The sequence below is a fragment of the Scomber japonicus genome, chromosome 10 (genome assembly GCF_027409825.1).
Source record: "Scomber japonicus isolate fScoJap1 chromosome 10, fScoJap1.pri, whole genome shotgun sequence".
Taxonomy (NCBI): Eukaryota; Metazoa; Chordata; class Actinopteri; order Scombriformes; family Scombridae; genus Scomber; species Scomber japonicus.
In genome coordinates, this window is record NC_070587.1 from 13,817,678 (window position 1) to 13,840,789 (window position 23,112).

Consider the following 23,112-nt stretch of genomic DNA (forward strand, 5'->3'; position numbering starts at 1 on the left):
GTGGATTAATTTTTGATGCATTTGTGGGCCAAAGCATTTTGAAATGATGGAAACGTAAATGTTTTTAATGTTATACCAAGTGGCTACATGTACCTTTTGAATAAGAGTGGTGTTTCTTTGACCCACAGCAGTGCCTAGGATACTATATGTAATACAGTGTTTGAAACAGGAATCCAGCCATAATTTTAGTACAGACATTACATCAGGTTATGGTTAAATGTATACAATACAGGCAACAAAATAACAAAATAAGGTTTGACTGACAAAGGGAATTGTTCTTTGTCATGTTTTCTACAAACGCTAATGACCAGCCTTTAATTATACTGTGGCCTATATGTTACAGCAAAGAAATGGTAATGCTGGCAGTTTGCATTATAGCATTATGTCTATCTTGTCACATAACATATTGTGCTATAAACAAACAGATTTTTATTGAATATAGAATAGGTTAAATGGTATTGCTGATAAACTGCACACACAGTCTATGTGTTAAGTTCATCAGCAAATTCCCCATTTACAATCACTCAACTTGCCCCTCACCTCCAACTTAGATCTGCCAATGATCCCATTCCAATTATTTAGGGTGAATACTAAATGGAATTGAAGTGGACAATTACACAATCTAGTTATGTAGGTTAAGTATTACTTTTTATTTTGTGGCTATTTGTGTCTACTTCTAACAGCCACATTTGCCATTCATCATTTTTTCCACTTGCCATGTGGCAACACCATGAAATCCAAGTCAACCAAATTTTGACTGCTGCATATGCACCTGTTTGTTAAATTGTTTATTGGTGTTCAGCATAATTACAGGAAAGTGTAATAAATACATTTTATAGTTAGTATGTGGTTATTGTGCATAAAGTAACAGCTGCATGGCATACTAAGCTTAGTTTTAACTTGAGATCCTTTATGTTGTTTGTTTGTTTTTGGGGGGATGGGGAAGGGTATATGTTTTTCATACCCCACCCTTGGTATATCCATTTCCATCTGCCATAATCTGAGGATTTTAATGTAATTATTTTTCATAGTTGGCTTATCAAATAGTTTTTGTTTTTCCTTAATTAATCCATTTTTGTTTGGTCTATAAAAGAAATTGGGAAAATTAAAGTGGCCCAGAGGTGCAAAATACACTAGGAAATCTGAAAAAAAACTGAATGAAAGAAAACTGAATATTTAAAACACATTTACAAAACTGAAAAACACAATGACAGAAAACAGAAAAGGTATGGACAACAATTACTGTTTCAGACTAGAGAAGCCAATTTAATTCAATTTTAGTTCTTAGAAAGTCAAGGTTTGGTCAGCAATAATATAAAGAAGCAAATGCCCACAATTGAGCTTAGCTAAAGAATATATTTGAAAATAATTTGATATCTCAATAAAGAGTGTTTGTATAATAGATATGAATATATATCAAATGTCCCTTCATACTCCAAAAACATGTTTAATTTAGTTCCATATAGTAATTGCTGATTTTCTATCTAATCTAACAAAACATTTCTGTTTTATGAAGTCTGGCTTTTAGATTTATTACGTTTTCTTTCTGTGTTGTTTTTGGTTTTGTTGTTGTGTTTTCTGATTTCTCAATGTGTGGAAATGATGGACTTTTTTGTGCTGTTCTTTTATTGTTGTTATGGACTTGACCAGCAGAGGGAACTGTTTTACATTCAGTTGTTTCTCAAATCATGGACAGCAAACTTCAGACTTCTGAAGTGTATTCCAGTCATCACTAGTCATCCGTGATTATGCATAAATATGCTGAGTATCCCTTTTTTTCCCCAAAGTCGTTTACTGTGATCAGCTTAGTGGGATAACATTCTTGATGAATTTCTTAATTTTACTTGTAAGACATTTCAGACATCAAAATGAATTTATTTTAAAATGAATTTCATTTCATGGAAAAAAGCAAATAAGATTCTTTCCTATCCTTTTATGATATAATTTTAATGGTGTCCACAGTAAGTAAGTATACAGTAATAAGTTTAGTGCATACATAGAATCAACTTGATATATCCGCTTTATGTTGTCTTTAATTTAAAAAGAGTAGTCAACTAGGGGTGTGAGTGGATTGTGGAAAAATGTTGCCTAGGCTAAACTGTAGAAGTGGATTTAGTTGAGCAGTTATTAGCTCCAAAATGAAATAGTAACCCCATGTTTTAAAATTGCTTTGCAATAAACAATCATGTAGTTGATTGGTTTGTTCAAATCTGATGTATGCTTGTCTTATGTGGAGTCATGTAAAAAATAAAAATAAAAAGTTAAACTTAAAGCATAGAGTGCCATTTTACTGTATAGTATATGTTTTAATGTATGTATGTTGTGGATTCTTTTGATGTATTTGAGTAATAGTAAAGTAATGCTATTTTGTGCATGGAATTCCAAACTGTCACCATAGGTATTTTGAAATCTCTGAAAAAATCTTATTGCAAGGGCAACCAGAATTTTGCAATGAGGGCATATGAAATACCCTTAGTACTATTTTCATTCTTAAAACATGTTAGAAAAGATTCCTGCAGATCATTTTTTCTGGCAGGATTTTGAGAATTCCATGTCCAAATACAAGTGGACAGTGGAAGGAAGAGTGTTGCCTTCCATGTTATACAACTCTTTGTTAACCCTAAATTATTATCAGATGCTGATAATAGTTGAGTTTGACTTTTTTGTGACATCATACAATATATAACCTACATCCAAATGTTGATTAAAACAGTCAACACCAGAGCTCCACCACTGGAAATGTGTTGCAAAGGTTATAATGTTGTACTATACTGTATCTACAGTATATATGCATTATTTAGCTCATCTATCATTGAAGACAATGTATATTATTATGTATATTATAGCATAGACTTTTGGAAATTCTACAGCTCAGAGGTAGCCCCTGTCTAAGGTAGCCCCCACATGCTCTAGACCACCTATCCAATCTCCTATCTGTTCTAATTTGAAATGATTAAGTGCTTTTCCTCACCTGACGAGTAAAATTTACGATAGCCTCATTGGTGAATTTAAGGGCATTACAATAGGCCTAAAAGCTGCGTGGGAAAGATATTTAGGAGCAACATATGGAGATGAAGAGTGGAGTAAACATGTTATGGAGATGCTAAATCCAATGAGAGATGCCGAGTCTAAACTTACTTAGTTTAAAAAACTCAATAGATTGTACTGGACACCTGTGAGGATGAGTAGCCTAGGACGGAGTCAATCAAATCTCTGTTGGGGATGCAAAACTGACCAAGGGGATCTTCTTCATATGTTTCTCTATTGCCCCAACTTTACGTCCTATTGGCAGAGAGTCATGAAGAAGATTACTGATAGCCTGGGTATAGAATCCAGGACTAATCTTGATAATTCTTAGTAAAATGACCTCTTTGTGAATTTGTTCGACTGGCGGCTGGGGAAAGGGTTTGGTACGGGATGGGAGGTGAAAAGAAAAAAAAAGGTTTCCTTCTTGATCAGTTAGTTTGTACTTTTGTGTATAAATATCTGTACTTATTGGTTAGTTTTTTATTTTTGTATTCATTTGCTTGTTTATTTTATATTCATTCATTTGTCTGATCTATTGTTTAAATAGTTTTACATATACATTCTTGTAGATATTTATTTTATTCGATTGTTTTGTTGTTGTTTTGCTTGGTCTTTGTTTCTGGTGTGATCAGTGCTAATGTGGTTGTCTGTCTGAATGTGAGATCTTGATCTTTGATTTTGGTTTATTTCCTGCAGCTTGTGTTTAAAATGGGACTTGTATACCTTTTGTAGAGTGTATCCAATATGAAGGAATCAATAAAAAATCAAATAATAATTCAAAAAATGAAGACAATGTGTGGTTTAAGAAGATTTGACAACATGTTTTTAATCGCAATGCATGAACAACTATTTACTAGCTTTTTTGTCATTATATTGAGGGTCAGACAACAATATAATGAAATTTAGATAGCACTCCTTGAGCCATAAGAACATTTAAGACAATTAAAAACAAAGGTGCAAACAGTAGCAATTGTTCAGTGAGTGTGTGTGGGTTGGAAGCTGATGCTAAAGGATTTACGTACTTCAAAAAAGAGAAGTGAATGTTTCCCCAACCGGATGAGTGTCATGAGATGACACATCTGTCGTCACATTGGGGTATATTAACCTCTCAGTGCGTGAGCAGTTTATTCTGCTGCAGACATACTCATCTCACTGGAGACCTTTGAGAAAGGTACTGTACTTTTGTTATCTTTAGAATGTCCTATTTGTAGTGTGATATGAATCCACAAGATTGGAAATAAGATGATAAAGCATCCAATTTTGGTTAAACAGGGTATAAGAACAGTAATGTTACTATTTGCTCAACCTGTTTTGTTGGCTGATGCTCTTTTGTAGTAAATCTCTGTTAACAGTTTGACAGAATAATAGAGATAAACACAGCACAAAAAGTACGGAAATGTATGTTTGGTAGATTATTTCTTTGTTGTAACAATGCTTCTCTTCAATACATCTTATATGGTTGGAAAGCCTGTTTATTTCCCTTTTAAATGGTGCCACATTTGTAAGGAACATGCATTTGTGGGATGAGCAGCAGAGCTCAGTATCTGGGTTGCGCCCATGAAAGATTTGCAAAATTTGGTGTTGTCTGGTGGATGACAGAAGTCTGAAGAAACAAGACATATTGGCAATTTAACAATTTATTCATTTAACCTCAGTAGTATGTGGAAGAACCACACAGCCACAACAGCCTGGTACCATTTAAAAGGGAAATAAACAGGCTTCCCAACGGTATACGATTTATTGCCAAGAAGCATTGTTACAACAAAGAAATAATCTACCAAACACAAATTTCACTTTTTGTTCCATGTTTATAATAACAAGGACAGACTGAGTCAATAATTATACAGAAAACTGACAACGTTCTGGTTCAGTGGAGAATTACAGAAAGGAAGGGAAACGGTAATAAGAATGGTCAGATAAGTAGTTTGCTTTCATGTGGCATCACAAATGTTTCTATGACATACTTGCACTAAGAGCAAACTGTCAGCACTGAAGCTGGTTAAGTATGAGCCAGAGCATCGCAACAGCAGAAATGAGATACAAAATGGAGAACTACCAACAAGGCCTTTTTTAGAAATAAGCAAAGTCGGGGAAGCCCAACCAACTTTATCAGGTAGCATGCAGTGGTGAATGTTATAATCATCACTAGAGATTAATCTGGAGGCCTAAGAGACAGAAGCACATGGATATATGACATCTCCATAATCCATAGAGAGAAAAATCACAGTCCCATTTTTACTGCCCACAGGGAAGCTTATTTTTTTTGTAGGACAAGTCAAGCTTCAATCACAGTTTATCAACAATATATATGATCCTGAAAAGTAAATAAAGTCAGATGCCAAGATTATTGTATTCTTTGACACTCTTATATTAAACCCAGTCAAAGTGGATTGTGTACTGTATATTATGGTGATTACTGTGTGTCGTTGGTTCTGGAAAAAAAAGGATGAATTTTGGTTTTGCCAGTAGAGTTTGTGTAAATGTTTCCTACATGGTTAAATGTGTTTCATAACTCATGCGTAATGTGCCTAGTGTTTCATAATGTGCCTGTTTGATCAGTCTGATAACGAAATTTGAAGAGCAAAGAGTGGAAAACAGGATCCTGACAAAAGGAACATTTGCTTATTTAAATCTATGAAATACTAGTACTAGAATAGTAGTAGTAATTGTTGTAATATAATGTAGAATAAAACAATGAAGACAAGTCAATAAAATAGACAGGAAATAGAAAATGTTCACCTTCAGTGGAAGCAATCACCATCAGGCAGAAAACTTTCAATAAGAATGATCTTTAAGTCACACAGAGGTGTAAAGTGTTTCAGCTTTTAGGTGACAATGCAGATTATTGCAAAGGCAAAGGCATTTATTAATTAAGTCTAGTGCAACACTAATTAAGTAACTGGGCCAGAGTGCCACAAATGGCAGGTATAAGAATATACATAAAAAAAGTGGTTTATCAACAAGGACAATCTCATTTACATAAGCAGTGAACAGGACAGGGCCCAAACATGACACCTGTGGCACATATTTGGTAACAGGCATGGAATGGAGATTTGGGCGTGCCTGCCTTACCACTAACAAGAAAATACGAATAATGAAATAAAAAACTGATCATCACAATTTTACACAGTTCAAATCAAATCTTTGGACAAGAGAGAGATGGAAATGAAATTCATTCTTCTTTTTGCCATTGCAGATCTCAAGATAATAATGGAGATGAATGCTACACCCTCCTATCACACCAATACAACAGGTGTATCTGGAGGAAATGACACGTTTTATGATGAGTATGCTGATCTGAGAAGATCCCTCAACATCATGTCTGCTGTTATCTACAGTCTGGCTTTCATTCTGGGTGTGCTTGGAAATGGAGTGGTTATCTGGGTGACGGGGTTCAAGATGAAGAAAACAGTGAACACAGTTTGGTTCCTCAACCTTGCTGTGGCTGACTTCCTCTTCACAGCATTCCTTCCTTTTAGTGTGGCTTACATCGCCCTGGATTTCCACTGGCCCTTTGGCAAGTTCATGTGCAAACTGAACAACACAGTTAGGTTTGTTAACATGTTTACCAGCGTCTACATTCTGATGGTGATCAGCGTGGACAGATGTGTGTCTGTGGTATGGCCTGTCTGGGCCCAGAACCACCGAAATGTACGCAAGGCATCCTATGTGAGTCTGGGTGTTTGGGTGCTGGGTCTGTTCTTTAGCACTCCATACTTCATCTTCAGGGACACTGGACCATCATTTGATGATGAAAACACTATCAACTGCTACCTCAACTTTGTTTCTTCTGATGAAGACACACCATCTGTGAATCAGTTAATACTGCTTCGTTTTCAGGCCACGATCATCACTCGCTTCCTCCTGGGTTTTGTTGTCCCCTTCAGTGTCATCGTCTCCTGTTATGCTGTGATAATCCATCGTCTCAGGAGGAACCGTGCCCTGGCCAGCCACTCAAGTCGCCCCTTTAAGATCATTGCTGCCATTATTGTCACCTTTTTCCTCTGCTGGGCTCCCTTTCACATCATGGATATAATTGAGTTAGCACATTACAGTGATAATTTTTCAAATCTAGTATTAGACCATGTTATAACTATCGGGGTCCCTTTAGCCACCAGCCTGGCATTTGTTAACAGTTGTCTGAATCCACTGCTGTATGTGTTCATGGGCCAAGATTTCAAGGATAAAGTACGCAAATCTATCCTGAATGTATTTGAGACTGCTTTCCAGGAGGAGGGTTTCCCCTCACACACTGACACAAAGTCAACGGACACCAGTCAGACCCATGACAAGTCAGTTCATAATACTGAAGTATAAGGTTGTGACATGAATAAACAAATACTGAAATGGTACATTCTGAAATAATTTTGACAAATAATAAAGTTTTGACACACTTTCTCATTCTGAAAGTGGATGATGGGAAGGTGTGTCCAAACCTTTAACTGGTACTGTGTCAAATTCCTTTTTTCTTTTGTTGTCTTTATACAAGGACTTAGATTCTCAAATTGAAACATTGGAACCTGATGCAGTTTAATTAATGTGAGTTCTTTGATTAGCTAACTGATCAATTAAAGAGAAGCTTACTACAGCTTGCAGTACCTGGTATTAATCTGATTGATTATCTGATTGTTTATTATAGTAATTCATAGTATTAGTATTAGATAGTAGTATCTAAAGTGTAACTAACTAATAGTAACTAATAGTATTAGTTAGATAGTATTCATAGATCAGCTTCATAGTTCTGCTCCTCACTATTTTCCGCTTATTTTCCGCTTGGCATGAACCTGGAGTTATTTTCTCTAGTATTGTACACTCATGCATTTTGTGGATACACATATTATAACCCATGCCATTCATCTGACACAACCCCTTGTGATGATGTCAAAAACATAAACTCCAAGTGTTATCTTTCAGCTCTAAATATGGGGCACTGTGCTTTCTTATCCTTTTCACTTTATGGTAATTTACTGTAACAACCAAGTCATGAAATATACTTTTTAAGTCACCATGAAATGCTCCTTTAGTTATTAATATCAAGCATGATGTAGCCTACTTTCTGAATGAAAAACATGAAATCATTTCGATCCTTCCTCTTCCTTTCACAAAATCATTTAATTGTGTATGCAAACCATTTTTGTAATACTCTGTCTTAAAAAAAAATTAATGAGGTTGCGCGATACAATCTAAAAGTAAGGACAAATTTGTGGGAAAACTCTTGTCAACTAGAAGTGTGATCAAATTGTTTCAGCCATGGCCAACTCCAGTGAAAAGAAATATGCAGGCTTACTGTAAACGAATAAGCCTATAAAAATGTCAGCCTTTCAAGAAAGCTTTCTATTTAGCCTAATCATATTGCAATAGGCTACAGTTAGCCTACTTTTTTGGATCATGGAGATAGTTCATGTATGTCTCAAAATTAGATTATTAGTAGAAATTAGTAGAAAAACGTATACGGGTCATTTCAGAATTGCGGGTACATTTCAAGTTTAGACAAAAATAAGAATTTTTTTCTTTTTTTTTCGTTAAACCTTTTTCATTCTCATAGAGAATACTTTAAATTTAACACTTCCAGCATTTGCCAAGCTTAAACATGTAAGATTTCAAATATTTAATCTGAAAATCATCGTACTAACAGTAACATCAGTCAACTCTGTTACAGACAAATTAGGGTAGATATTTATAGTACTGAAATGTAATACATTTTAAAACTATGTCTTCCCTAAGAGAACTTTTGTCTTTACATCCACTAATTCAACTTTAAGTTTTCTAAAATAAAGACTTTTTTTCAGGAGTAAAAACATTGACACATTTAATTGGAAAGTTGCCATTACAGTTTGCATTTTCTCTAAATATAGCTCCAAAAGTGAATGAATTGCTATGAAATTCCATGTACGGAGAATGTTAGTTATGATACAACTTCTGGTTAATTTGTCAACAATAAAACATATTTAATGATCATTTTTTGAAACAAAACTTCAAAGAAACAGAGTTGACGGTGATGTGAACAGAGTTGACATGAATAACATAGTTGACAAACCATGCGTAAAAGACCAAAAACAGTAACATTAAAACTTTTAAAACCATCTTTTTTAAATGTAAAAACATTTCATAGCAACACTGAACATCTGAAAATAATAACATTTTGACTCTGTTAGTCACCGTCAACTCTGTTATCATTCAAATCTTGACACATGTAACAGAGTTGATGATAACACAGTTGACATTTTCAACCATTTTGTGCCTTAACTCCAAGTGCTAGCTTAAAACCAGATACCACATGTCATGAATAAAACTATAATTTTATGAATTTTCATCATATAATTGTTTTAAAAAAAATGACGGACAGATTCACTAGAATATCATAGTAACAGATTTGACATATAATTAATCTACTGCTGGTGTATTCTCAACATTTTGTACAAATTAATGAGAGAGAAAGTTTAATATACATTAGTTCCCTCCAAAAGTGACATCACTGGGTACAAGTCACATGTTTTTATTTGAATGCTGTAGGTTTTTTTAATATGTTTTGAGATAACAGAGTTGACCGGCTCATAGGGACAGATAAAAAATATATATTTTTAATGTTGAAATCCTGTGTATTACAGAAAATAAATACTCTGTGCAATTGATTGTATGAGTATTTATAGGATTAGCACAAAAAAACTGTGAATTATACTTAATAATTTCATGTTAATTCAAGTTGAACGTGTGAATCACGAGTTGAAGACAGTCAATAATTGGTGGGGTGGGAATCATGTAATGAATATTTTACATATAAAATGTGCCCAAAATACACACCTAACATTATTATTGGTGAACATTCAATATAATTAGCAATCATATTCAAAACAGATCCAGGAAAGATTTTTCTAGGTGGAAATAACCAAAGTTTTTTTCTCGGAGACGCGAAATGTACCCGCAATTCTGAAATGACCCACACATTTGGTTTACAAAGTGTATTCCATTCATTTATTTATTGTGTTTGTTCGATTATTTTTGTTTGTCTATTAATTTGCTTTTAGAAAACGTGATAAACGTCAGTTGCATGCGTCGTGACGTCACGACCGTCGCCATCATGGTCACCATTTTAACGAGCTCCCGGAGAAAAAGCCTCGGCCTGCTGTAGTTAGCAGTCATCGAGCATACCGCAGGAGCACTGGGATACTGCATGAGAAACAGCCTGTGTCTCTGAGATGTGTGAACAATTCCAAAGTAAGTCGTGACTATGTTGAATGTTCGAGCTACACTTGCTACATTATTGTTGTCGATAGCCAGTAGCTAACATTACATAGCCTGTCCACAATATTAACCCAAAGCGTCACATTAAGTCGATGCAGTTGGTGTACTGCCGTTTCTTACGCCTGATTGCACATATTTCAAATATTCTATCTTCTAGTGAAATGGTTATCTGTGGAAGTAGGCTAATGTTAACTAGCTGACTTGCTACAGTAGATTCTCTATTCTTTCAGGACGGCTTAAGTCGCCATCTGCCGGTTGACATCTCCTGGGAACACACGCTGCTGTAATATTAAAATACTCCATTTCAAGTAAAAAATCTTACTTAAGTAAAAACATCTAAGTGTTGGCAGCTAAAAGTATTAAAGTAAAAGTTTTAGTTTGGACCTTCTGTCATCATACACTCACTGGCCTCTTTACCAGGTACAGCTGTGCAGTCTAATGCAATCAGCTCTGCTTTAAATTCTACATTTGTGAAGCTTATACATATTGAGGGTTTGTTGACATTGTCAGAAAGGGAATAATTCTACTATTTATTATTGAGATCATAGTGGGTGATGGTGGCGTGTTTGGGTGCATTATATTGGAGGATGATCCGAGTATTTTGTAAACACCATTACATGAGGGAGGAATAATATTAGGAACACAATTAAATATAATTCACCCCAGGACACCACCACTTTGTATGACTTCAACAATAAACATAAAGTATTATTATCACTTTTTTAACAACTTCAACAAAAACTGAAAACGTGTGTTAACTTGTGAAAAGAAGAATTTATGGAAAAGCTGTTGAACTGGATTGAATTAGATTGTACAGGTGTACTTAATGAAGTGGCCAGTGAGTGTATATGTCATCATTAGATTACTAATACTAGAGCATCAGTTTGTCAGCATTATGTTACCGTTGTAGCTGCTGTAGGTGGAGTTAGTTTGAATTATTTGGGACTAGGGACCTAGTTTTGATAATTGATTAATCAGTCGATTATTTTTCCGATTTAATTTGGGGTTTTTTTGTTGTTTTTTTTAATTTCCACCCCTTCAATCAAAAACAGAACATTATTTCAAATTGACAATGCAAAAAAGTGCTCAAACAACAAGTTTCTACTAGGACATCCCTGAGCTGTTAAAGTAATATTAAACTATAAATACTAATTTAAACAAAACAACTAAATGTTGATGTCTGATAGCTTTAACAAAAAAATATACACATGTATGCTACACAAGGTGTATTCTGTTGTTTAAAGGGACCTGAGCTGTTGGAACCATGAATATATGATAAATAAAGAAAAATGCAAATGATAAAACTGTTTTAAAACAGGTTTTGTTTCAACATCCAGTGGTGGTCTTAGTGTATAAATTAAAGAGTTATATTATATATCGTGAACTATAACATATTGGTAGTATTGTTTAAAAAAAAAACCTGTTTCACACAAATATAACAAATCAATATTAACTTTCAGCAGTGTCAACCAAAAATAAAGTCTAAAACCATTTCACCTTGGTGGTGTACACACTGGTTTTATATTATTCTTAATGATTTCACACACAACCCAGAAAAAATATAACAATGTGTCTGTGAAACTATATATAAACCGTATAAAATGTGGTTTATTTTGTAGTTAACAGTTTTACTTTTTCCATCAGTAGGCTTCCATATAAAATTATGTGTGCTACTTCTCACGGTGAAATCTCAACAGGTAGAAGCTGATAGTTCACTAACTATAGTGTGGTTGCACACTGCATCAAGATTAATGATCCACACTAGGGCTGCACAATATATCGTTTGAGCATCTTCATCGTGATGTATGTGTGCGCGATAGTCACATTGCAGAGCCTGCGATATAGGAGGCGAATGAACTCATCTAATTTCAAGGGTAGCTGACTGATACACTGCATGTAGACTCTGCGTGTGCTGTGCAGTGATCCACCAATCACATTCGTTCTTTACTCAGTTGCCAAGCAGACTACCCTGACAGCCGCCAATCAAAATCAGAGAGGAGGAAACCAAGCCCCTGCACATGGAGTGAGTCGCTGACGCTGCCGGTAACAACAACAACGATTGAAAAATGAGCAATGAACAAGAGAAAACCACCAAAAATGAAGACTTCTCCGCTGCGGGTCTCACAGTAAACAGACCAGGCTAACCCCAGAGCATGTCGACATGCTGCTTTTTCTTAATAAAAACCAGTAAAAAATAAAACTAATCTGCTATGGCGAGAGAGGACTGAGGTTGGCTTGGGCCATTTATTTTATTTTGAGGGCTGAGAATTTCTTTAAAAATTTCTTGGCAAGAGTAGGTAAAGTGCTTTCATGCGTTTTCCACCATGTTAGGGGGTTGTTGTCAGCACTCAGCTCAGGCATGGTTTCATACAATGTCAGCTCATTCCTGAACCTGCACTCTGGATCATCATCTGCAGATGCTGCTGGTGATGTATCATCTCCATGTTTCTTTTTCTCTCCCTAAATGTTTGACAAAAGTTCCTTCAGATCTTTTTTTGATCTCTTTGAAGGCTCTGTAGGCTGGGTTGAAGGTGCTGGTTGCAAATCTGGGACTCTCTGAGTCTGCAGACTCTGTGCATTATCCACAAGATGTTGTTTCACCTCTTCTTTTAATGTGGTAAAACTGTCCTTGAATCTGGGATCTAGAAAGGTGGCTGTGTTCAATGTCAGCTGTAGGTGCCTCGTATGCCTCGTATGCTGTAGGTGCCTCCTCGTATCTGTGCGTCATCTGTGCGTTCTTATTTTTTCTTTCTGTTGATGTTCTAGGTTACTGCATGTACCCTCCTCAGTTATTAAAGTGGAAAATATCTTCCAGGTTAAGGGTAGAACAGAGGACAGAGTAGTATGCTTTTCCCCACTAAGAGCATCAGTAAAAGAGCTTATTGGGCTAAGTACCTGTTTTACGGTTTCAAGAATGGTGATGTCTGAATCTTTTGGCATGAGGTACCACTTCTTCCTGTCATCTGCCAAAACTGCACAGACTGCTTGCTGTTGTTCAAGAAACCTTTCCACCATTTCAAAAGCTGAGTCCCAGCGTGTTGGCTCATCGTGGATCAGTCTGTTTTCAGGCAGCTGCAAGTCTTTTTGTTTTTTGTTTCATCTTCGATGACCTGGTGAAAGCTGCCACTGTTTTTCTCAATCTGGAGAGTGCTCCTGCTACACTGTCAATAGCCAGACCCTTGTTAACAGCCAAGTGCAAATTGTTCCCAAAGCATGGGATCCATGTGTAATGTGGCTCAAATGCTTTCTTGTTATTTGATGCATTATCTGTGGTGATGGCTGCCATGTTGGTTATATCCAGCTTCCATGAGTCCTGTACCATCTCCTCCAAAGCTTCTCTCAAGCTGTCCCCTGTGTGCTCTGAATGCAACCCAACACAGCTCAAACACCAGCTCTGCATGTCCCAGGACAGGCAATTATAAACTGCAGGTTACAGCCATGAAAGAGGATGCAGCTCTGCTGGTCCAAAGGTCAGTTGTACATGCAAAGTATGGTTTCCCTTGAAGCTGCTGCATGAGTGTTTGTTTTGTTGTATTGTACAACTCCGGGATTTCAGTGTACATGAAGTGGTTTCTTGAAGGAAGAACATACTGTGGATTTAGCTGCATGAGAAGTTGTTGGAACCCAGGTTTCTCTACTGTGTAAATGGGAACCTGATCCTCACAGATGCCACAGCTCTGTTTAGTTTCACAGCTTCTGGTGACTTGGGGTTGTATTTCCGTTGTTTATCGAACAGAAGTGGTAGAGTTTGTTGTGTTTCTTCTCTTTGGTTGCAGGTCGAGATCTCTCTGATTCACTCTGCAACTTGAAGAGAAAACAAAACGTTTGAGTAAAGTTAGCTAGCTAAAGGCTGCTAGCCACGGCTAATAAAAAAACAACCAACATTAATTGAACAGCAAGCTAAAGGCGGCTAGCGCGGCCTAGTAGCGTGTTAGCCGCAGCTAATCACAAAATAATCGACATTAATGCGGGCCACCGGCCACGCTAACATCAGTAATAAGTTTTAATACATTCAGTTAAATGATGACCAGGAGCTTTACTAACCTGTCGGAATTCATCATAAAGGCCAGGGTGTCGGTCTTTCAAGTGTTTGGCCAAGTTTGTAGTGCTGCTGGACTTGGTTCTCACAGGTTTAAAACACTGTTTGCACACCGGCTTGTCGAGATCTTTAGGTTTGCCTTCGTCATTTGCCTCGAATGCGAAATACTTCTTTTCATTTTTAACTAGAATTGACTGGTCTGGTCCTCCTGCAGCCGCACTGGCCATCCTGTATCAGCAGAAATGTCTCTGGCTGCTGGACGGTGGTTTACTTGCTGCACTGCCTGTCGAGTGCGAGCACACTGTAGTATAGATACCTTGGCAAATTAGTATCGTATCCAGATATGCCGTTTGAGTATCGATACTTTACAGAGTATCGATATTTTTGACAACCCTAATCATTTTATTAAGATATATCTTGCTTAATTCTTTTGGATACTAGGTGGCAGTCATTATATTATTATATTTTGGGGCATATGTGACAGAATATGTTAGGGTTAGCCCTGCCTTCAAAGCCTCTCTCCACAGAGGAACCTGCCGTGCAAAAGCAGGTTCATAATCACAGTGATGGCGCTTTTCCACAATACAGTTCTAGCATTCTAGCAGTTTTTTGCTTTTCCATTAGGGATGGTACCTGGCATCTTTTGAGAGAGAGAGAGAGAGACTTTGTGATATCCCACAAAATCGCTAAAAACAGTAAGCCATTCTCGGAGGGGGAGTTTGTTAAAGAGTGTTTGGTGGACTCTGCAGCACTAATATGCCCTGAAGAGAAAGAAGCATTTGACGAAGTCCTGCTGTCCAGGCAAACCGTGACGAGAAGGATGGAGAACATTGCGGGGAATCTGGATCTTCTGAACATTCAGCTTCTTCACCGCTATGTCCATGTTGCCCGTAGGGCTGGGCAAAAGCAAAACGATTATTTTTGTAATCAATTAATGTAGCGATTATTTTTTTCGATGCATCGATTTAATTTAACGATTCAGTAATAAAATGTGACGAATCCTTGCGTAATACGGTACAACAAAACAAACAAAATAATTAAAAAATTGAAAACTTTTTTTGTGTGGATGACAAAACTTGGCGTTTTGTCATCCACACAAGCTACGCCTGGATGCCGTCTTTTGAGGTGCTGGTGCATCGCCGTCGTACTTTTATGATAAGCCATCTCCATTTTAAACAGCTGACAAACGATAGAATGGCCTCCTTTTACGGAAAAATAGTCCCATACCTTTGAATTACGAGTTCGTTTTTTACATTGATCAGTGTCAACTGACTCACTGGTGTTGCTGCTACCGCTACTCGCTGCCGCCAGTTTTTGCGTCAACGTAATCGATGGTGTCGACGTGTCGCCCCAGCCCTAGTTGCCCGCATTGTCAACAGTGGCTGCCACAACCTTCTCCCTGACTTTAAACTCATCTAGGATGCTGCCAATTTCCTTTGCCACAGCTGTTCCTGTCTGTGCTTCATAAACGGCTTTGGTTTGGAGGACCCTGGCTTTTTATTATACCCTCCCTGACGTAATGGAATGTCACAGTCAGATAGTGGTCTTGATTAAGGCTTGTCCATCCATCTGCTGTGATTGCCATCTTTGGAACATGCTATTAAATTGTCCTTTTTCAATGCTGTACTACGCAGAGATCAGGTGGTTGGATAGCTTGTCTCTTGATGGGAGGTTATACTCGGGACATAGTTTATTTGTCATTTCCCTACAGAATGTTAAACTGCTTAGAATAGATTATACAACATAACATTCATTGTACTTTAACATCAATAGGCTATATTTGTCACATTCTCATTGTAAGTCATTGTTTTTTTGCCAATGAGCTGGGCTAGCAGCGTGAGCTTGGGTGGTAGAAAAAGTAGCAGTACTTGGTCCTTCACTGCTATCATCAAAAATGGATCAAATGAGATAATATTTGTACAGCATTCATTTTCAGCAATGTCAAATAACGTTACAGAGTCTTGTCATTGCTTGCGTTGTGCTAATGTTAACATATGACGGGACATACTTACCCTCACTGCTCTGCTGCTGAGACTGCGCAGCACTCGTTGCCTGGTGGCGTAGAGAGTCAAATACATGGAACTCCTGATGCTTCATGCCGTGAGCCGTCGACAAATGCTTCAGCATGTTGCTGGTGTTTCCACCTTTGCACGAAGCACTGGAGCACACATTACATGTTGCGCTGTTGGCATCCTTTTTTGTGAAATCAAGCCACACTTTGGACTGCTTATGTCTCTCCGCCATGGTGTTGCTCACGCTGATTGACTGTCACGCACTGCCTCTCGCACGAGCGTGACGTCATTGTTTTGCAAGGCACGCGATGAGCATGTGAAAGAAAGGCATCGATAAGGGAATCGTTAAGCATAAAGGCAAATGATGTCAATGGATTGAACCAAATCCTGAACTGGTTCTCGATTCCCACCCCTAAACCTGACTTTGATTAACTCAGAGACTAGATTTCTCTCACTGAACAAGAAAAAATAACTTAAAACACCAAATGAGGTGGTTAGACTACAAATGTAGGCATGTAAAGGCACCAATTAGCAGTGAACTGGGACACTTTCTTTGGAAGCCTTTTTCTCAAAATCACAGTTCAGTGATGTTCAGTGACAGTTCAATATGATGAAACTCAAATGTGTTTTTGTAGTGAATGTGACTGAAAATGTTCACTGATATGAGTCACAAATGGTAAAAAAAAAACTTTCACATTTTGTTTACCATTGTTTTGGAAATTTGATTGAATAAATTACATTTTTTGTGAGGCAACCTCACTTTTTCATTGCTTAACTATAACATATATTCTTACTAGCTTGTCAAACAATGCTATTTACTGCTTTTAGAAATACAATGAATATTGTGCAGAATTGAGTATTTTCTGTTGTTCATGTGGCCCCATGGAAAAAATAATTGCCCACCCCTGCTCTTGATGGATCAGGGAAAGATTTTTTTAATGAGAAGCAGCATCTCTGCCTTTTCGCATGCAAGTCTTTTTCTTTCCTCGGTCATCACGTGTCCGGCAGCAGAAAACAAAGTGCTCGCTGTCGATGCTAGTGCAAGGCGCTGACAGATATTTCCGAGCAAGCTGGGCCATGTACTCAAAACGGGAGTGGTTGCTCCTCTAGTATTCCAGTGGACACACATCACATGAAGCGTTGGATCTGACAGATATGACTGGAGCTAATAGTTAACAAAACATAGCAGAAAAATACAATCTAATTATGATGTTGTTCTGACCGTTAACGCGAGTTATAAGTTTTGTCTTTAGGAAATGTTAAATAAATCTATACACTTACTTCTGCATCCACTCTGCTGTTTTCCTGCTGAATGGCAGCTTAGGTGTTTTCTTCCAGTATTGCCTCAAACATTCCCAACAATTAGTTATTCCCGTCTTCCCTGCTCCTCTGGCTGGGGAATGTCAGCTATGGCGCCATCATTCTCCAGCAATTTTTCCCACAGCATACCTGTTGCTTGCCGTTTTGATGCAAGGGTGAAATAGTGGTTCTTATATCTTGGGTCCAGTATTGTTGCCAGATAGAACAAGGGCTCCTCCTTGACATGACTAAAAGGTGATTGCACTGCTTTTAACATGGTGTCCTTTTGATGTCTTCACTCCATGGTCTATTGGAACAGTTTGCTTAAGCAAACGCATCAAGGCTTGGATGGGGGGATAACGTCGGCAGCTGTGGCTGTGACCTTGCTGTTTCTGGTCAGCTGTTCACATGGATCAAGGATGGTTGGCATGTTTTCGACCAGGGTCCATTGGTGGACGTTGAGTGTTGCAGGCAAATGGTGTTCAACTGCATATGATGCAATAGCTTGTTTCTGCGCCACTAGACTCTTAAGCATGTAAAACGTGCTGTTCCATCGTGTAGCTATGTCTTATTGGAGTCGTGTTTGTGGCACCTGCAGACGTTCTTGTAACTTCCTCAGGGTGGAGGACGCTACTTGAGACTGTCTAAAATGTCCAACTATCTTGCAATGACTTCCAATGGCAACACAGTCAGATACAGCTCTTTGACTTAACACAGACTTGTTCACAGTTGTAAAGAGTGGGCCATGCAGCCCAGGCTTGCAACACCGCACTCTTTCATTGTCTTTTCCATATTACACGCTTTATCTCGCAAGACAACATGCACCATCTCCTTCTTAATATTCCCCCGCTGTAGCATAGCTTCAAAAGTCTGGTGAATCATTGTACCTGTGTGTGAGCTGGGCAGCTCCTGGGACTGCAACACCGCTCTGTACAGTTGAAAGTCTGTATTTAACCACTGCGCGGTCAGACTCATCATGCTTACAGGGCTGACATCACAAGTCCGTATATCCATGGTGAAGCTTATGTCTTTCACGTTGTTGTCAATCAAATGTGAATACATCTGGCGATCACATCATACTTAACTGGAAGGCACACATCAGAAAAGTAGCGGCGGCTCAGCAATGTAAACCGGTTTTGTTTCAGGTGACTTATCAGGTTTGACGTGTTGAAGCTTGTGCTACTTTTACCTCCTCGTGGAACTTGCTTGGAACATTTGTTATAAATAACTTGATCTGTCCCGGCAGAGAAGAGTGCGCTATGGTAGAGCAATCTGCCTTTTAAATTAAGTTGCACTGTTAATACAGTAATTACAGCAGCCCAGTCAAATCCAAATGAGGCCACTGTAATTACTGTAGTATCAGTACAACTAAACTGTCCAATTTTGTCCAAACTTGCTCAAATTTAGTTGATTTGTTAATTTTCTCTGATTTTTGTGCTTCTATTTTGGGTCAATAGACTATGTAGATAAGTGGTTATAGGTGTTTGTTGCTGAAATGCGACCGGGATGCGGTACGGGTACTCCTCCTGGCTCTGATTGGTTGTTCTGATCCGGGAGCCATGGATTCTTTCAAATGGCAATATGACCACTGGATGGACCCAAAGACACAAGATTTTTTTTGATCTACTCTATTTTTTTTATTATTATTATTATTATTATTATTATTATTATTATTATTATTATTATTATTATTATTATTATTATTAATATTATTATTTGTATTTGACATAATTAGATTATTAATACTGGGGCATCAGCATGTAAGCAGCATGTTACTGTTGTTGCTGCAGGAGGTTGAGCTAGTTTAAACCCTGTTATACAGTTCGATCATACAGCAGCTTAAAACCTAAACCGAAAGGTTGTTTGCCTCTCCAATAGTTTTGGCCAATAAGCCATCGTATACATTTTTCTAAATAAAAGACCAAAATGTTATTTTCAACCTTTTTGAAATTGGATGAACTGTGAACCCAAAACAGAGTTGCATACTGAATTATAGATTGTGTTTACTGTTACACCCTTGGTCAACACATACCTGACACCTGGTTTAGGTGATTTTAAAATTATTGCAAAGTAACACTGCATACTTATCTGGCACGTGTTTTTTAATTGTGTGAAACAGACGTGGGCTTCAGTGGTTTGATCATTCTTTTTTTTTTTTATCCACACAGGTGCTGATCCGACATGGAAAACCTTGGCAGAGGAGTGAACGTGCAGCTCATAAGGACATCTCTTTAGAACGGTTTGAGAAAGGAAGTGGATAGCCGTACTGATTATCACATGGAAATACCTTATGTGGGTGTCAGGATTGGGTTTTACTTCTACTTGCAGATGAAAAAGTGATGCCATCAGTACATGGACAAAATTATTTCATCATGGAAAAGCAGAAGTCAGTCAATAGTTTTGCTTCAACACAGCTGAGTGGAGAATCCAGTACCTTCATCTGCACTGAGTGCGGTGACGGGTTTAGTCAGTACTCTAATGTTTTGGCCCACATGACTGTTCATGGACCTTTGGAGTCATTTTCCTTTGATGGCTCATCCAATGGATTTGAAGTCCCTCGAGAATATGTGCTACAAGAAAATGGCACATTGACAGTTGTAAATGGCTTTGCGCAGTCACATTCTTCTGTGAAACCAGTATCTCCTGGAGTCCTGCCTTCACATTTCCCATCTCCTATCAAACCAGTGTCTCCAACTCTAAGGCCACACTCTTCTCCTTACAGAGATGTCTTCAGGCCAAGGCCATCAGACTTCAACTTGGACAAGTCACGCCAGGGTCATTACCGTTGTGAAATATGTAGCAGATCATTTAACAGCCTGCAGAGTTTACATCGTCACCAGCAGTATCGTAACACAGAGCGAGGTTACAAATGTACTTTGTGCTGTAAGATCTTTGAAGGTAGGCAGGAACTTAAGAAACACCTCCAAGACCATGCATATGAACGGTTTCACTGCTGTGGTCATTGTGGTAAGCGATTCCTTAAAGTAGATGCACTGAATGCTCATCGAAAAGAAAATCACCTCTCTCCCAAGGCTACAGCATTGGGTAAATCTGAGAATCAGGAAAAAAGATTTGAAAAAACATATCCTTGTAGGAAGTGCAAGTTAAATTTTTTTTGGATATCAGATTTTCAGACACATTCAGCACACCATTGCAAAGGTAGAGAGCCTGATGCTACTTTTGCATCTGAAATTGAAATTGAAGTGAACTCTAAGAACATAGATGACACACTGCCAGAGAACTGTCACAGCAATGGTACAACTATTGATGTTAAGAATGGGGATATCTTTATGGATACTAGCAGTGAAATTGATAATGAGTACTCTTTCACACCATACAGATGTGGTTTATGTGGGGATCGTTTCCAAAAGTTAACAGCTCTGAAGGAGCATCATCTCACTCATCAAACTCAGGAGGAAATAGATCAGCTTAATCAAGAAGCCCAAAAAACTTTAAAACGGAGAATGCCACCTAAAGGCAGACGTAGAAGAGGGAGTAATCCAAATGGCAAATTGCATCCTTGCAAGCACTGTCATCGTGTCTTTAATCATTCTAGTAGTTTATCTCGGCACATGAGGTACCATAAGGGTACCATGCACACATGTGTATTTTGTGGTAGACATTTTCCTCAGCGCTGTGATGTAAGAAGGCATCTAGCTATGTACCACAAAGCTGAATTAGAAAAGAAACCAGGTTTGAAACACTTATATACAGCTCCCCAAAATGGGCCTGCACCCAGTCCTCTTAATGGTGAGAAAGACAAGAGTTCTGGTGATGAGAAAAACAAGAGCTCCTCTGACAATGAACAAACGTCACCAGAACAGGATCAAAAGGGGAAGCAATCAGGGAAAGCAGGCCGAGTTAATTATAAGTGTCAAGAATGTGGGAAGAGATTTGGGCTGTTGTGTGTCTACCAACGACACTTGCGCTATCACAAAAAGGAGCCAAGTAAGTGCCCCCGGTGTCCAGCTCAGTTCAGGAATTCCTCATCCCTTGAGCTTCACCTTCAAAATCACCCAGCCACAGGAGAAGCAGATGATGTGGGACTAACCTCTCAAGGCACTGGCACCAGTGGGAGGGACCTTATCCTAGGAAAGGGTAATGCAGAGGATATAGAGGATGACTATATGGACCATACTCAAAATGATAAAGGAAATTCTTCAGAGGTTCTTTATGAATGCACGGAGTGCACAGAGACTTTCTCATGCTTGGAGACGTTCCTTCAGCACCAGACTTCTCATGGCTCAGATAACAGCGGGTAACTATGTCAGACCCATTGGTCATTGTTATTGCCAAGAATCAACTTCATAGTGTTTTTGACTCCATTTTTGAATGCAAATATTTGACTGTGTAAATTATAAATGGATGTAAAGTTTGCAGAGATTTTAGGTTACTGCTTTTATACACGTTTTCTTCTGCATGAGGAGAGAAAAAGTTTGTTCTGTGGGAAAAGGAAGTAGGTTCATGCGTGCTAAATTATTTGGAATTAATCTTTTTTTTAAATGAACGGCTACATCTGACATGAATACAGTCCTAAGTCTAAACCTAGTATTCTCCCACTGGCAATGGTTGTAGTTCACATGAAAATCCCATTAATTGGCTACAAGTAAATTTTGCTTTTCATTGTTTTTAGAGGTCACCATCATATTGTTGCATATTCATCATGTTTTACTTGCAAATATATGATTTGATAATTTCATCACGTGTATAACATGGTAAGATCTGTTTGAAACAATAGCTTGGTCGCAGAGTAGAATATTAACTGTGCCATTAAAATTGTAGAGTAAAAATCTTTGTGTAATAAATTTTGTTTTTACTCCTATTTCAACTTTGTTTTGGCAATTGGAAAGTCCAATTAACTGTACATTCATTCTTCATGTCACATCTGTATGGAATTGTAGTACAGCAAGTTAAAGGCAACTGCACAGCCAGTGGAGTTTGGAAAAAACTTGCCACTTGTAAGGCAAAACATCCTCAAGTCTTCACAATAAAAACTACACATAATCCATGACCTTGTTGATTGTCTTAAGACATTCCACATTGTACATAATGTATTTGAGTTTTATCTCAAATGTAGTCATTAATGTACTGCAGACAATTGCCAAATGAATTTCCATTCCAATAAAAAAAAAATCTCTGTCCAGTTGATTCACTGGGAAGTAAGTAACTGTAAAATCTGTAGACAAATGTATTTTATATTCCAAGGATTCTTGGAAACGGTTCTTGTGATTTCATGGTGGTTGGTTGCAGAAACTACCCCGATGATTTATTCACTATTGGCACTTCCAGCCCCTATTTGGTGACCCCTAGTGGTAGTATCAAGAGGTAGACTGCAATACACGCTATCCCCAGTCTTTTATGAGACTATATGATTAAACTTAAATGATGTCCTATAGAAATAATCAGCTTATAGAGGTCTTTGCCTACTATGCACCTGATGACATGTAAATTTGTAATATTACTTACTGCTTTTCCATAGAACACCATATTATC

General features: G+C 37.8%; 2 protein-coding genes across 2 annotated transcripts; both read left to right on the forward strand.

The window, feature by feature from the left end:
- Window positions 1-6,227: 6,227 nt before the first annotated feature.
- On the forward strand, window positions 6,228-7,394 carry LOC128366767 (chemerin-like receptor 1). The gene has a single exon (XM_053327532.1). It carries the CDS (start codon window positions 6,238-6,240, stop codon window positions 7,342-7,344), a length of 1,107 nt encoding a protein of 368 aa, XP_053183507.1. The 5' UTR covers window positions 6,228-6,237; the 3' UTR covers window positions 7,345-7,394.
- A 12,447-nt stretch (window positions 7,395-19,841) lies between these two features.
- Window positions 19,842-22,317, forward strand: si:dkeyp-84f3.5 (uncharacterized protein LOC334144 homolog). Its single transcript, XM_053327521.1, has one exon. It carries the CDS (start codon window positions 19,959-19,961, stop codon window positions 21,879-21,881), a length of 1,923 nt encoding a protein of 640 aa, XP_053183496.1. The 5' UTR covers window positions 19,842-19,958; the 3' UTR covers window positions 21,882-22,317.
- Window positions 22,318-23,112: the final 795 nt, after the last annotated feature.